This window comes from Fukomys damarensis, unplaced genomic scaffold (assembly GCF_012274545.1).
Source record: "Fukomys damarensis isolate Sample0158 unplaced genomic scaffold, DMR_v1.0_HiC HiC_scaffold_20, whole genome shotgun sequence".
Taxonomy (NCBI): Eukaryota; Metazoa; Chordata; class Mammalia; order Rodentia; family Bathyergidae; genus Fukomys; species Fukomys damarensis.
The window spans coordinates 41,558,708-41,574,450 of record NW_022900932.1 but is presented as its reverse complement, the minus strand read 5'-3'; the positions used below and the strand labels follow the sequence as shown (position 1 = coordinate 41,574,450).

Here is a 15,743-nt window from a genome sequence, read left to right as displayed (position 1 = left end):
AAAAAAAAAAAAAAAACAAAGTATAGGGGAGCTGCTCTGCCTGGTTATTCCTCTGGCTATTCCTTGAGGTCTCGGCTGACTTCTCTTTTCAGTGAGTTACATCTTGGCTTGGAGGCACCTTCCAGGTCCTTTCCAGATCATCTCCTTTCCCCAGACCCTTCCCTATAGTTTCCTGTTGCTGTTTTGCTCATTCAAGATTTTAAATTATTTTGCCACAACCAATCATGTATATGTACATGTGCATTCACATAATAATATTATAGCATTAACAAAATTTTTTTGTTTTTTTGAGACAGGGTCTCATTATGTAGTTGACCTGAACTCTGCAGCTCAGGCTGGTCTCGAACTCACAGTGATCCTCCTGCCTCAGCCTCCGAAGTGCTGGGGGTTACAGGCATGTGCCACCACACCTGGCAGTATTAACATTTTTTAAGCGAAAAAATAAATTACCTACAAAAAATAAAAGTATGGGGAGATCTTGATGGGATAGTAGAGCTTTTTTTTTGAGACAGGGTCTCACTATGTAGTTGAGACTGACCTGGAACTCACTATGTAGCCCAGGCTGGTCTCAAACTCACAGTGATCCTCCTGACTCAACCTCCCGAGTGCTGGGATTATAGGCATGCGTTACCATGCCCGGCAGGACAGTAAGAGTTTTAATCTCTGGCATTCATCACTATTTTAAACATTAGACTCTGGATTCTAGATCAACGACCTAAGGAGATTTTACCACCTTTAAATAAGAAAAACATCCTGCAAACTCAGGTTGTAAATTACTTAACAGTAAGTTACTTAAGATGTTAGTCATTAGATTATAAAGAAAAGGGATATGTTCTTTTAAAGTTTTTTAGATAACCAAAATAACCGATTAAACAAATAACTCCCCCAAGAAACTAAAAAAAAAAAACCCCTGAAGATGGTATTCATGTACTTGGACTCTAATATATAGCACATCTATATGTCTTTTATTCTTTTGAGACATGTCTCACTGGTCTATGCTGGCCTTAAACTTGCTATGTACCCCAGGCTACCACTGAACTCAAGATCCTCTTGCCTCAGCCTCCTGAAAGCTAGGTTCACAAGTTTATGCCACCACACTTGGCTAATATTTATATATCTTTATTTCACATTAACATGATTATTAGCTATAAGATCAAAACATCAGTTTTTTTTGTTTTGTTTTGTTTTGATTTGTTTTTTTTTGGTACTGGGGATTGAACTCGGGACCTTGTGCTTGCAAAGCAGGCAGCAGCACCACTGAGCAAAACCCCTGGCCCAAAACATTAGTTCTTTATGATTACATAGTTTGTGTCAAGGGAAAGCTTACATTACATTAAAGAATAGCCCCCCACTGCATACTTATAGGCTATAAAGTCAACTATTACTAATTAGGGACCTATTCTACACACAAAATTTTATATGCATTAAAACAAATATAAGTATGACCACCTGTCATGTAAAGGTACAAGATCCCAATAATGAATGTAACTGTACTGTATACCTAAAATGTACCAATAAACTCAATGAGAGAAAAATTACATAAATCAAAGAAGGCATGGAATTGAAACAAGTTATTCTGAAGTAGACACATAGCAATGGTGAATAGGATAAATGAAAACCAAATACTTCATGAAAAGGTACAAGATCCCAATGATGAATGTAACTGTACTGTATACCTAAAATGTACCAATAAAGTCAATAAAGAAAAAAAAAACCAAATATAAGTAACACTTAAAACACTAATCATTGCTTCCAAAGAACTTTACTATAATCTAGTAAAGGAGAAGCAATAAATATACATTAAACAGAAGAATACTTCAGTACTCATTGTTAATTGGTTCTGGGAAGTATGATGAGTATCAAACAAATTCAGGCTAGGAAGGGCAGCAAGTTGTAAGACAATACCCACAAATTCTAACTTGCATATCAAGTACTAAACAATGAGTATCTGAACAAAATTTTCACATCAAAATGTGTTGAGCACCAAATTCAATTAGTTTCAAAGCAGTTGAATACCAAGGTATGCAAAACTTTAAGGCAAAATTAAAAACCAAATAGATAAATGTAAGAAAATTTTAGATAAAGATTACAGAGGAATTAACAACAGAAATTTTTGAAGATTTCTATTTGTAGCAAAAGATAAGCATATTTTCAGCTAATATTCCCTTCCTGTTTTAAAGTAATACATTTAATGCATGTACACATCAACTGATGATTTTTTTTGTTTGTCTGTTTGGGTTTTTTTTTGTTTGTTTTTGAGACAGGGTCTCACTGCATAGTGTAAGCTGGCCTTGAATTCACTATGTAGCCCAGGGTGGTCTCCAACTTGCAGCAATCCTTCTGCCTCAGTCTCCCAAATGCTGGGATTATAGGTGTTTACCACCATGCCTGACCTTACGATCTTATTACAATGCAGGTTTCAGTTCAGTGAGCAGCTGAGGGGTGATGCTCTGCAGCCCCAATTGCTTCCTGCCAACACTGCTGTCCTCAGATCATACTTCTAGTAGCAAGATTTTTAAGTACGTATATAAATGCAACTGGTCTAACTCACTAGATAAAAGAAAGCAAACCCTAAGATGGGGTGGCAATAGACACGTAACACTACTCATCTATTTCTACCACCACTGTATCCCAGAAAAGAAGAATTGGCTAGCTAGTCAGCCAGACTGAGGCTAAATTCCCAGTAAAACCTTTTGTTTTAAATACCTGCTACACAGAGATCATCCTATAGACTATTAACCAATAATACTTTTTCCTTTCTGACTCTTCTGTCTTCTATTCCTTTTTTGAAAAGGACCAATGGTGGCTCTGGCAATCTATTAACTGGTCTACAGAGTTTGCAGAAAAAGTGGCTTAAGTTTTGATCACAAACAATTCACTTAAATTCAATTAAAAATATTAATTATGATGAAAGTCATACATTATTTCAGGTTCTTAATTGTTATTGCAATCCTAGGGGTATCCAAGGATTACAAGGCTATAAAGGTAAATTAAGTGAGAACTGTTTTAAAAATCTATTCCTCAAAATATTCATATACAATAAAGGCAAGGGGGAGTATCACAATGCCCAACTTGAAACTATACTACAAAGCTACTGTGACAAAAACAGCACAGTACTGGCAAAGAAACAGACCTGAGGACCAGTGTTATAGACTAAATGCAGAAATAATTCCAGACATACTCAGCCACCTCATCTTTGACAAAGGAGCCAAATACCCTCAACTGGAAGAAAGATAGCGTCTTTAATAAATGGTGCTGGAAAAACTGGGTTTCAACTTGACAAAGATTAAAACTAGATCTGTATCTCTCACCAGGCACTAAACTAAAATCAAAATAGATTAAAGGTCTAAATACTAAAACAAACACTAAACCACCTGGAAGAGAGGTTAGGTAGAACTTCTGAATACATCGGTGTAGGAAAGATTTCATGAACAAAACCTCAGTTGCCCATGAACTAGCACAAACAATCGACAAGTGGATCTCTTCTCATAAAAAACCTGCACAGCTGGGCGTGGTGGCGCATGCCTGTAATCCCAGCACTTGGGAGGTTTAGGCAAGAGGAACATAGTGAGTTCCAGGTCAGTCTCAACTACATAGTGAGACACTGTCTCAACGCCCCCCCCCAAAAAAAACCTGCACAGCAATAGAAACCACTGACAGCATGAAGAGACAACCTACAATGTGGGAAAAAATTTTACCAGCTGTTCCTCAGACAAAGGTCTACTATCTAGAATATATAAAGTACTTAAGTAATCAGACCTCCCAAATTAAAAACCCAATCCAAACATGGGTATCTGAAATGGACATTTCTCAAAGTAGAAATAGCAAATAAACATATGAAAAAAGGTTCAACATTACTGGTCATTCGAGACATGCAAATGAAAACAAAGCTGAGATTCCACCTCACCCCAGAAAGGATGGCTGCTGTCATAAAATCAACCAATAACAAATGCTGGAAGAGCTGTAGGGAAAAGGAACCCTTCTCCACTGTTGGTGGGAGTGTAGACTGGTGCAACCACTGTGGAAATCAGTATGAAGATACCTCAAAGAATTAGGATTGGTGGTCCCGTTTGACCCATCCATCCCTCTGCTGGGTATCTTTCCAAAAGAATTAAAAGAATCACACCACAGTGATATATGTGCATCTATGTTCATAGCAGCACAGTTTGTAACAGCTAAAACTTGGAAACAGCCCAACTGCCCATCAACTGCAGAATGGATAAAGAAAATGTGGCTTCAAAAAAATAAAATGCAGAGCCTGGGATTTAGCCCAGTGGTTCCGCCACCTGCCTTGCAAGTGCAAGGACCTGAGTTTGATCCCTGGTACAAAAAACAACCAACCAAACAAACAAAAAACCAAACAACAACAACAGCAACCAAAATGGAGTACTACTCAACCACAAACAATGAGAAACTAGAGACATTAATAGTTAAACGGATGCACATTGAGGTTGAAACTTATTTTTGGTACCTGGGATCAAATTCAGGACCTTGCACTTGCAGGGCAGGTGGTAGCATCATTGAGCTAAATCCCCAGCCCAGAGGTGATACTCTTACGTGAAATAAATAGGACATACATGTATTAATACCATATAGTTTCTCTGGTTTGAGAAAGTAAAAGTGTAAAGAAGGATTGAAAGGTAAAATAGATAATGTAAAATAGGAAAAGGGGCAAGGGGGATGCGGGAGGGGTAAGGTTGAGGAAAGAAGAGAATGGACAATATGAGAAAATGAAAAAATGGAAATAAAGTTTTTGTAAATAGGGAGGGTGGAGGGGTTGAAGGGAGGGCAGGGGAAAAAATAAGAACCAACATATATTATGTAAAGGTACAAATTTCCAATGATGAATGTTGTATACCTAAAATGTACCAATAAAATTAATTGGAATTACATTAAAAATGGAAATTATATTTCACAGTGTCAAAAATAACAATTGCATGAATCTTAAAATGAAGACTGTATGATGGCAGAATGAGCTGTGAGCAGAGAATGAGGAGCAATTAGCTGATACTAGGAGACACCATTGTTCCTATTCTATTTTAATACTGTGAGCTGCAAATTAATGACAGATGTATTCAGAGAGAACAAAATCTACTCGCAAAACTAACAGATGACAGAGCTGGACATTACATAATATGTGTGCTATATAGTGAATGAGAACAATTACTACCACAGATGTATGCTCCTCAGTTTTAATGGCTACATGAAATCACTAGTATATAGAATATGAATCAACTCAGCATATCCGTGTGTAAAATGCAATTCAAGAAACACAGACAACTTTTAATCCCTATTACCAATGGAAAAATGATTACCTAAAAGGGACTTTTCTTTGAACTAAGAGCTATTTTTGAACTTTGACTTGAAAAGGTACACTGAGATGAATACGGCCTGAGCAACAGCCATGTGTGCACCAAGAAAGGACAAATTCACACATGACTTCACTTAAAAACAGCTGGCATTTCACAATGCAACTTCTTGAGTCAGTGTTAAAGACAGCATGGGAAATTATAAATATAATTCAAACTGCAATCATTGAGCAAATATTGCATCTTCAGCATATTATGTCAAGAAAGAAGCAAATACAGACTCTGCTTCTCTACTCAAGAGGAAAGATGCTTAAACTATTCAGTGAAAGATTTAAATTTTTTTCATGATACTGTTGGGAAAATATTTATCTGATCTTAAGTGGCACATATCCATAAAACACTACAATGAATAGCCTGAACCCATCACTTGAGCATGAAATAATGCAATTCTTAAAAATAGGGCCCGGGATTTAGCTCAGTGGTTCCACTGCCTGCCTTGCAAGTGCAGGGACCCGAGTTCGATCCCCGGCACCCCCCCACCAAAATAATAAATACATTGTTGGGCTGGGGATTTAGCTCAGTGGTGCCACTGCCTGCCTTGAAAGCATAAGGTCCCAAGTTCGATGCCTGTCACCAAAAAATAACTAACTAACTAAATAAATAAATAAAGTGTTTATCATAATTTTCCATCCATGATGGCGCACACTGTGTTTCCCAAACGCAGCATGTACTTTTATCTTTGCTCTTACCCTCTTTTTCTATTTACTCAGCCCACGCTCACTGTGCAGAGCCAGTCTCTCTCCCATTCTTCACTTTTACTTTCTTGAATAAATTTTGCCACTGTTTTTTGTTGGTTTCATCCAATTATTTGTTCAAGATGAGAAGAACTTGGACTTCAACTCCAGAAGGAGAGACAAGCAACCCCAAACCCGGCAATGTTTAGTTGGTGAGCCATTTCTTAGAAGCAAGCTATATGATAACACTGCCTCTTCACAACTGCCCACCCTTAATGCTGAGGATGTACTTCTTTTCCTACCTTCAACAAAACTTTGCTACCATTAAAAAAAGAGAAAAAAACAAATCATGATACAAATAGATTAACTACAGTTTGATTCTTTTCCATACATTATCTATGCATTTTTCATTGTTAAAGAAATGTTTTATTATGCTATATTTAAAACCATATTCATTTACTGCATTCATCTTGAAAATTTCTCCTACAACTAAATTTGACCAAATGATAGAGCTATCAATTGCCATCTCTCAAAATGAAATACTCAGCTTTCCTGCTGTGCTATACATTTGTTAACTCAAGTACCTAATATAGTTTTCAGTAAGAATTCTTTTGATTTCCAGTAAGAGGAAAAAAATAATAATTTTGGTATCCACTCCCCAACCCCAAGTTCTGGGGATTAAACCCAGGGCTTTTTGCATGCTAGTTATGTTCCTTATCATTGAGCTATAGCCCTAGTCCTTTTTATTTTGAGACAGGGTCTCACTAAGTTGCCCAGGCTAGTCTTGAACTTGCAATCTTCCTGCTTTGGCCTACCAAGAATTAAGGTGTGTACCAGCATGCCTGGCCGTCCCTGTCCATTTTAATATCTAACACACCTAACAGATTGACCAAATAGTTGCTGCTCTCCCAACAAGTTAAAACTGAAAGGTGGGTGTGATTGTTGATTGTCAACTTGAGAAGTTTAGTTAAGAGAAGTTTAACCAACTAAATCCAGCTCAGCAAGATCCACCCTAGAGCAGCTCCTTGCCTGGATGGTATAAAGGGGAAGTAAGGAAGGACGGATCTGCTTCTGTTTCTTTGGCGGAGCTCTAGTTTTTTCCTTCACCTTGGACGTCATCTTCTGGCTCCAGTGCAGGCTTGTTTCCGGAGCAGATCCTTCAACCTTCCAGGGTAGACTCTTCAGCCTTCCACTGAGGACCCATTGGCTTCTGATACGGATTCCCAACAGGACACTGCAGTGAGCTCCAGACTTTCAACTAAATCCTTTGGTCTTCGGTGTGCAGACAGACCCTCGGGACTTGTCCTCATCCAACTCTGTAGGTGGCCACTATAAGCCAATCTTGTAAAGTCATATGTATTTGTATATCTTGTGTTATTTCAGTTTCTCTAGTAAATACCAACTGATAGAGTGGGCTTATCTAACTTAGTAAAAAGCTAGAAAGTGAGGGAAAAAAATGGTTAAGTGTGAAACCTTAACTTTGTAAACCAGATATCAATACAGTAAAGGACTATAGCAATAACTGCTTGTCCTAATGTTTAAGTTATTTTACAGTATTGTTTTGATCATACAATAAAAATTTTAGGTTATTCTTTTGTGTTGCCAAAAATCGGTGTGTGTGAAGACCCACATGTGTTCCACAAATTTTTGTGGTCCAAATATTTGAGATCATTTAATAGAACTTATTAAAAAAATAGTACAGTATGTCTAATTTTTAATTTTTCCATGAGCTTCATGGCCTCTCAAAGTCATTCTTTCCTTCTGACCTTCTGAGAATCCAAACTGCCTTTCTATACCTTTTAGTTAGGGTGACATTAAAAATGTATAAGTATTAGTATGCTGTTAGCACTAAACAAAGACAATGACACCAGATCATAAACTTATGGCTGTAATGAACAGGCTCACTAAACATTAACCTTAGTTGCAGCTTGATGTTTTAAAATTAGTGTTTGTTTATAATACAATAACATGTTTACAGTTACCTTCAAATTGAGGAATTGGTACATATATGTAACATACCTGGACCATTTTTTATCTCTTTACTCCCTCTTGCTACCTTCCTTCTTTTTCTTATCCCTTTCCCCATCTCCAGAAAATCTGTCATTTTGTATTCTACCATCTCTCCTTTATTTTACTATTTATATTTTCAAATTCTTAAATATGAGAAGTCATAAGATACATAACTTTCTGACTACTTAACCTTATGTTCTCTAGTTCCATTAATTTCCTACAAGTGACATGACCTCATTCTTTATGGTTGAATAATATTTCATAGTTATAGCTTCTTTTAAGTAGCCTGCTATATTTTCTTCCATGCTAGTCCCACTCTCAAAAACCTTTGATCATTCTTTGCTTGCCAACTCCCAGAAAAAGGGACAGCAGTTTTCATGAAAGGAATCATCCACATGAGTTGGATTCCAAGGATGAATTCTGCACCTTATTAAATCTTTATTTTCCCTATTTTATTCCTTACAGGAGAATTAAAGAGAAATATTAGAACACAGTACTGCTTTCTTTTTAATAACTGTCTCCAGAGAATGGGGCTCTTTAAGTCAGCGTTTTAGTGTAAGCACTTTGTAATTTGATTATATCCACAGATATACAAGTTCTTCTTCCTCATGAAAAAATGAAAATAGCTAATATACAAATGGATGGATCAGGGGATATATTGAGGATATTATAAGCTGTCAGTAAAACAAATGTCTAACGGGCCAGGGATTTAGCTCAGTGTTGCCACCACCTGCCTCACAAGTGCAAGGTCCAAGGTTGATCCCCCTGTACCACAAAAAAAAAAAAAAAAAAAAAAAAAGAGTCTAACATTTCTGTAACAGGAAGAATTCACAAGAAGCTTAAAGAGACGGGTCATTCAAAAATAAAAATCACAGAATTACATTCAATAAAATCAAACATGTCTGTCATATATTATTTTAAAGATTCTTACCCAACTTTGGAAAAACTATTAAGTACTCAGCGTTGCACTGAGGACATGCCACTCTGGCTGTACTGTTTCCTCTTTGTTTTTCATCCACCCAGCGCTGCAGACAAGCCTGATGAACCCACTTGGTGGATCCTCTGCACCTGCATGGTCTCACCCATTCAGCTGTTCGGTCATCTTCATCAGTGGCAAAACACACCCAGCAACTTCTGTAAATTGAAAGAAAATTATATTTGTTTTTAGAATCTCAGCCTCCTCTACATAAACCTACTGATATACTGTTATAGAACTTCTGTCCTACATAAAGAGATTAATGAAAAGGAATTTGCTTCTGTTTTTCCTTATTTTCCTCTACACAATATTTTTTGAACTCTATGTTTTTAATAAATTCCTCCATCTTTCTGGTAATTCTGTATTTTCAACAGTGAGCCAGAGTTCAAAGAGACAACATTCAAGCTGCTTTTATTTTTTTCTTCTTCTTTTACCAATAATGGGGATTGAACCCGGGTCCTTCACACTAAGCTATATTCCCAGCCTTTTAAAGATTTTGAGACAAGGTCTCACTAAGTTGCCCAGGCTGAGCTTGAATTTGGATCTTCCTGCCTTAGCCTCCCAGAGTGCTGGGATCACAGGTATGTACCACCACACCTCATATACTTCTGTTTATTAATTTTTTCCCATACTAGGGATTGAACTCAGGACCTTGCGCTTGCAAGGCAGGCATGGCACCACTGAGCTAAACCCCCAGCATACTTCTGTTTTTATTTTATTCTTTTGAGACAAGGGCACACTATGTAGTTTAGGTTGACCTCAAAATTTTGGTGATCCTCCTGCCTCAGCCTTTGAACAGTGTGTACCATCCTGCCTGGTTTATACTTTTATTTTATAAGAACTAGCAGTACTTTCAGGAGTGGTTAAGCATAGGAATATGTAAGATTCAGTGTTCTCCCCATTTCAACACTAATCTCTTTAACTTGGAAAAACAAATATACAAGTGTTTTCAAATATATTTTTATTCAACTTTCAAGTGAGAGAGAGAAAAAAAACTGATCCCATTTCTTCTTCTGATATAGCATAACCATAAGAGAGAACAAAAAAATTTATTTGCAGAATGACAATGAAAATTGGTCTTTTGTTGCTCTAATGATTATTTTGTAAGACTTTCTAGTGTACAAGACACAACTGTGTCCAACTGTATGTAGCTGCCAATTAGTTTTGTTTTTACTTTGTCCTTTGCTGTGTTATAACTCAGTGTGGATTTGTATTTATATAAATTTTATTTGTAGGATTTCATGTTAAACTCCAAATAAATGCTTCCTTATGTGATTTTTTTTTTTAAAGCACTAAGGATATGAAAATAGGATAAATTGTTTTAGGGTAGTAATATATCTGTATTTATATGTTTCCACTATAGGTATGACTGGTTCTTCTTTTTCTGAAATAAAATATTTATTGCATTTTAAACCAGAGTGCCTGAAGTAGGAGATGCTATTATTAGCTGGGCATGGTGGCCCACACCTGTGAGTCCACTACTCAGGATGCTGAGGCAGGAAGATTGCTTCAAGTTCAAGGCCAGCCTGAACTACACAGTGAAACTATGGGATTAAAAAAAAAGATTACAAATCTGGAATTCAGTTGGGCTTGGGGGGCACACATCTGTAATCCCCAGCACTGTGGGAGGCTAATACAGGATGATTCTGAGTCGAGCCCAGCCTGGGCAATTAAACAACTTATTGAGACCCTAGCTCAAAATAAAAGAAAAAGGGCTTGGGGATACAGCTTAGTGGCAAAGGGCTCGCCAAGCATATATGAGGCCTGGATTCTATCTCTAATACCTCTAAACTCCTCAAAAGCAGAGGCTGGAGAAAGAAAATTGTGTGAAAGAGATAATTACTGGATGCTTAAGTTAGAAATTTATAACTGCTTCTGATGACTAAATATTCTTAATGTAAATGAGTATAGTAAATGTTAAGTTTTAAAGAATTTAATGTATGTTATTAGTAATCAATTTAATTTACCTATTATGAAAAACTTACTACTCTATGAAATTAGGGCTGGGTATAGGGAAAATTATAGCACATAAAATGACCACATAAAGGCTGGCGATGTAGCTCAGTTGGTAGATAGCTTGTATGAAGCCAGGCCTGGTGTTCGATCCTCAGCACTGTGACCAAAAAAAAAGTTTTTAGATAAATATTTAGCCTTTTAAACAGTGTCATTATTCTTAAGGGCTCAAAAAAAGGAGTGGAGGGAATACAGCATACATGTGAAATGTGAATCTTTTTTTTTTGGCAGTACCAGGGATTGAACTCAGGACCTTGTGCTTGCAAGGCAGGCAACGGCGCCACTGAACTGAATCTCTGGCCCTGGATTCTTTCTTTCAATGTTATATTTTTAACTTTTGATAGATTAACCAGAAACATTACCTGTGAAGATTTTATAATTATGCTTTCCCTCTTCACTTCTCCATACCCTATTCCCAGAATGCAATCTCTATTTCAACTATTTCTCAGTCATACCCTCACATTTTCTGTTTTTGATACAGGGTCTTGCTATGTAGTTTAGGCCAGGATTGAATCCACTATGTATCCCAGGCTGGCCTCAAGCTCACGACAATCCTCCTGCCTCAGCCTGTGAGTGCTGGGATTATAGGCTTGCACCACCAATGTGTCCTTACCCCTTTTTTTGTTGTTAGCCCCCCAACCCCTGTACTGGGGATCGAATTCAGGACTTTGGGCTTGCAAGCAGGCACGGGGCCACTGAGCTAAATCCCCGGCCCCACCCCCACTTTTTAAGAATCAGGAAATAGATGCTTGAGATGATGGTTTAAAAATAGCCTTTCTGACAGGAAAAACAGACTCACTATGACAGAAATGGGGCAAACAATTTCTTTCACAATAGCATCCACAAAATTGAAATACCTAGGAATCCACCTAACAAAGAAATCAAAGACCTCCACTTTGAAAATTACACCAATCTGAAAAAAGAGATTGAAGAGGATATCAGAAAATGGAAAGACATCCCTTGCTCCTGGGATGCTCCTTCAACATAGTGAAAAATGGCCATACTTCCCAAACTGCTACATAGATTCGATGCAATCCCAAATGCCTGTAATCCTAGCACTCGGGAGGCTGAGTGAGGAGGACCACTAGGAATTTAAGACCAGCCTGGGCTACATAGGGAGTTCCAGGTCAGTCTCAACTACACAGTGAGACCCTGTCTCAAAAAAACAACAAACAAAACAAAACAAAACAAAAGTATAAAGACAAGGTAGGGGGTATCACAATCCCCAACTTGAAACTGTACTACAAAGCTATTGTAATAAAAACAGCATGGTACTGGCAAAGAAACAGACCTGAGGACCAGTGGAAAAGATTAGAAGATGCAGAAACAAGTCCAGACACACTCAGCCACCTCATCTTTGACAAAGGAGCCAAGCACCTTCAACTGGAAAAAAGATAGCTTCTTTAATAAGTGGTGCTGGAAAAACTGGGTTTCAACTTGCCAAAGATTAAAACTAGACCTATATCTCTCACCATGCACTAAACTAAAATTGAAATGGATTAAAGATCTAAATATTAAAAGAAACACTAAACCAGCTGGAAGAGAGATTAGGTAGAACTCTTGAAGACACTGGTGTAGGAAAAGATTTCATGAACAAAACCTCAGTTGCCCGTGAACTAGCACAATCAATCAACAAGTGGGACTCTTTTTATTAAAAAGCTTCTGCATAGCAAGAGAAACTACCAGCAGCGTGAAGAGACACACAATGTGGGAAAACCTTTTCACCAGCTCTTCCTCAGACAAAGATCTACTATCTAGAATATATAAAGAACTTAAAAAAAAAAATCAGACCTCCTAAAGACTCTATCCAAAAATGGGCACCTGAAAATGAACAGACATTTCTCAAAGAAGTAGAAATAGCAAATTAATGTATGAAAAAATGTTCAACATCACTGGTAATTTAAGAGATACAAATGAAAAACAAAGCTGAGATTCCACCTCTCCCCAGAAAGAATGGCTGCTGTCATGAAATCAACCAATAACAAATGTTGGCAGGGCTGTGGGGAAAGAGGAACACTGCTCCACTGCTGGTGGGAGTGTAGACTGGTGCAACCACTGTGGAAATCAGTATGGAGATACCTCAAAGAACTAGGATTGGTGGTCCCATTTGATCCAGCTATTCTGCTGCTGGGTATCTTCCCCAAAGAATTAAAAGAATTGTACCACAGTGATATGTGCGCACCCATTTTCATAGCAGCACAATTTGTGATAGCTAAAACTTGGAAGCAGCCCAACTGCCTATCAACAAGAGAATGGATAAAGAAAATGTGTGTGTGTGTGTGTGTGTGTGTGTGCGTGCGCGCGTGTGTGTGTTTATAAAATGGAGTATTATTCAGCCATAAAGAATGAGAAACTAGATATTTATAGCTAAATGGATGCACACCGAGGCAGCACTCTTTAAGTGAAATAAATAGGACACATATGTGTAAATACCAAATAGTTTCTCTAGTGTTAGAAACTGACAGTATAAATAAGGACTAAAGTAGATATAATAATGCGAAATGGGAAGAAAAGGTGCAAAGAAAGATTTTGTAAACAGCTTTCTTTTCTATTCACTGGAAAAGCTAAGCAGAAAAGTTAGCAATTTCCATTGCAAGTACTTTTGAGTTTTGTAGGATTTTCTTTTAGGCAAAATATGATTTTGATTCTATTAGATCAGGCCACTATTCCTCAGATTTAAAGCAAAGCCAATAAGGACAAAAATCAAACATTCTCAAATTTGAGCTTTTTACTGATACCATGATATTTATATTTCAGAGTCAATATAACATAAATGTACTCTTATCCAAGTTATTATATATCTTCATATTATAAATTATGAAGTTGTAATTTTGAACACTATCCTACACTACAAAGAATAATTGGCTATTTTTAATTTCAAAAGACAACAGCTACGGGTGTAATTAGTGTAGTGTTTGCGGAGTATGCAAGAGGCCCTGGGTTTAATCCTCAGCATCATAAAAAACAAAACAAAACAAAACATACATGCATACAAAAAACTAAAGACCTCTCAAACTCTACCTCCAGGGGAAATAGCAATTTTAATTCTCAAACTTTTAAAATTTCTTTCTCTTTCAGTTTATTTTTGCTCTGTTCTTTCTAATCTTTTAACTCTCTCAGAACTGAGTACTTAGTATGAGTCACATGCATCATCTGAACTTCTAGAAATGCAAATAATCTCAGACCTACAGAATCAAAACTGTGGCTGCCTGACACTGTAAAGCCTTTCAGGTGATTCTGATAAAAGTATGGGAGCTTGTACATTAATTTTTCTTCATTCCTTTTTTTTTTTTTTTAAACCAAAACCACCATCTTCCAGTTTTTCACCAAAATGACAAACACAAAGGGAAAGAGAAGAACCTAGTATCCTTGAGTAGGATGCCATCATTCTGGAAGCTTTGTCTTGAAATCCAGGAGCCACAGAGGAGGGAAGTGCCTTGAATTAAATACTGTTGAAAACTCTGTTCAGTAATCTCGGTAGAAGACCTCCAAAATGATATAGGGGGAAGAGATGTAACTCCCAGACTACTACATATATGAAACCTAAGTTTGCGTTCTCTAAAATCAAGGAATGAATCCTAGGTACAATGGAAGTTAAGAGTAAGAAAAATTTATTGAGAGAAAGAAAGCTTCTGTCTAAGAGAGACAGAAGGGGGAATGGAAAGGGGGTTGCCCCGAAGCCACTGTTTTCTAAAGGAAGAAAAGCTAAATTAATTTGGAGAAAAGACTACGTAGGATTCCAGGACAGTTTAGCTCATTACAGAACCTGTGTGATTGCCTGGACTAAAATAATGCTCACCATTTGTTATGTTTAATGATAGAATCTCTTTCACACAGTTGTTGTAAAGCAGGAGTTCTTAATTTGGGGTCTATGAAAAATTTAGAAGCTGCCAGGTGTGGCTATTCAGGAGGATCACAAGTGCTACAGTTGTGTTTAGATGTCCCTCCAAAGACTCATCCGGGTCTTTTTCAAAGTGGCTGAATCTAGTGTGTGAGGACTCCTGGTGCAATGCTAGGCCTGAGGGCACTAGGATTAAGAGTGTGAGTGCTACCAGCCCTAAGAAGTTTGAATAAGATAAAAGGGGCAGGAAGAGGCTGTTAAAGCCTCTTGTGGCCTTTGCTATCTTCCACTGCCATGAACTGTTGCCCCTCTGCCATGTGCCATCCTGCCTTGGAGCTAGCTCACTATGGGCTGAAACCTTTAGGAACTGTGAGCTAAATAAACCCTTTTGAGTGTCGGGAATTTTGTCTCAGTAATGAGAGAAAAGTAACTAAGACAACAAGTTTGAGGCTGGCCTGGGCAACTTATTGAGGCCTTGTTTCAAATAAATTATAACAGGGCTGGAAATGTAGCTCAAAGGGACTGTACTTGCCTAGCATGTTCAATTCCTAGACTATAAGATTTGGAAGCAGTTGGTAAATCTGGTAAGGAAAAAAATTACATGTTTATTTTCATTAAGCTCTAAGTAAAATTTAGTTTTTTCTTCAATGATGATGAGCACAAGCAAACCACAGTAATATTAGCAATAATTAAATTAGTACCTGTAGCAACAGAAAATTTCGTATTATTTTACAGCTGCTCAGATCCCAAAATTATATTCGGCCCATCTAATTAGAAATTAATTAGACCAACTGATAAATCTTGTATTTCACTGTATTAAGCACATATTAGTATCAGATTTTTAAAATCTGGATAGCTAT

At 37.3% G+C, this 15,743-nt stretch overlaps 1 protein-coding gene across 3 annotated transcripts in view; it reads right to left on the bottom strand.

Annotated features, from left to right (window-relative positions):
* Window positions 1-15,743, bottom strand: part of Marchf5 (membrane associated ring-CH-type finger 5) — a 45,763-nt gene that overhangs the window by 18,198 nt on the left and 11,822 nt on the right. For 2 of the 3 annotated variants that reach the window (XM_033766654.1, XM_010632099.3), the window contains exon 2: window positions 8,985-9,187. In XM_033766654.1, coding sequence (XP_033622545.1) covers window positions 8,985-9,187 — 203 coding nt within the window. Of the gene's footprint in view, window positions 1-8,984; window positions 9,188-15,743 lie in introns of those variants that run through there. The other variant, XM_033766655.1, reaches the window with a different exon arrangement.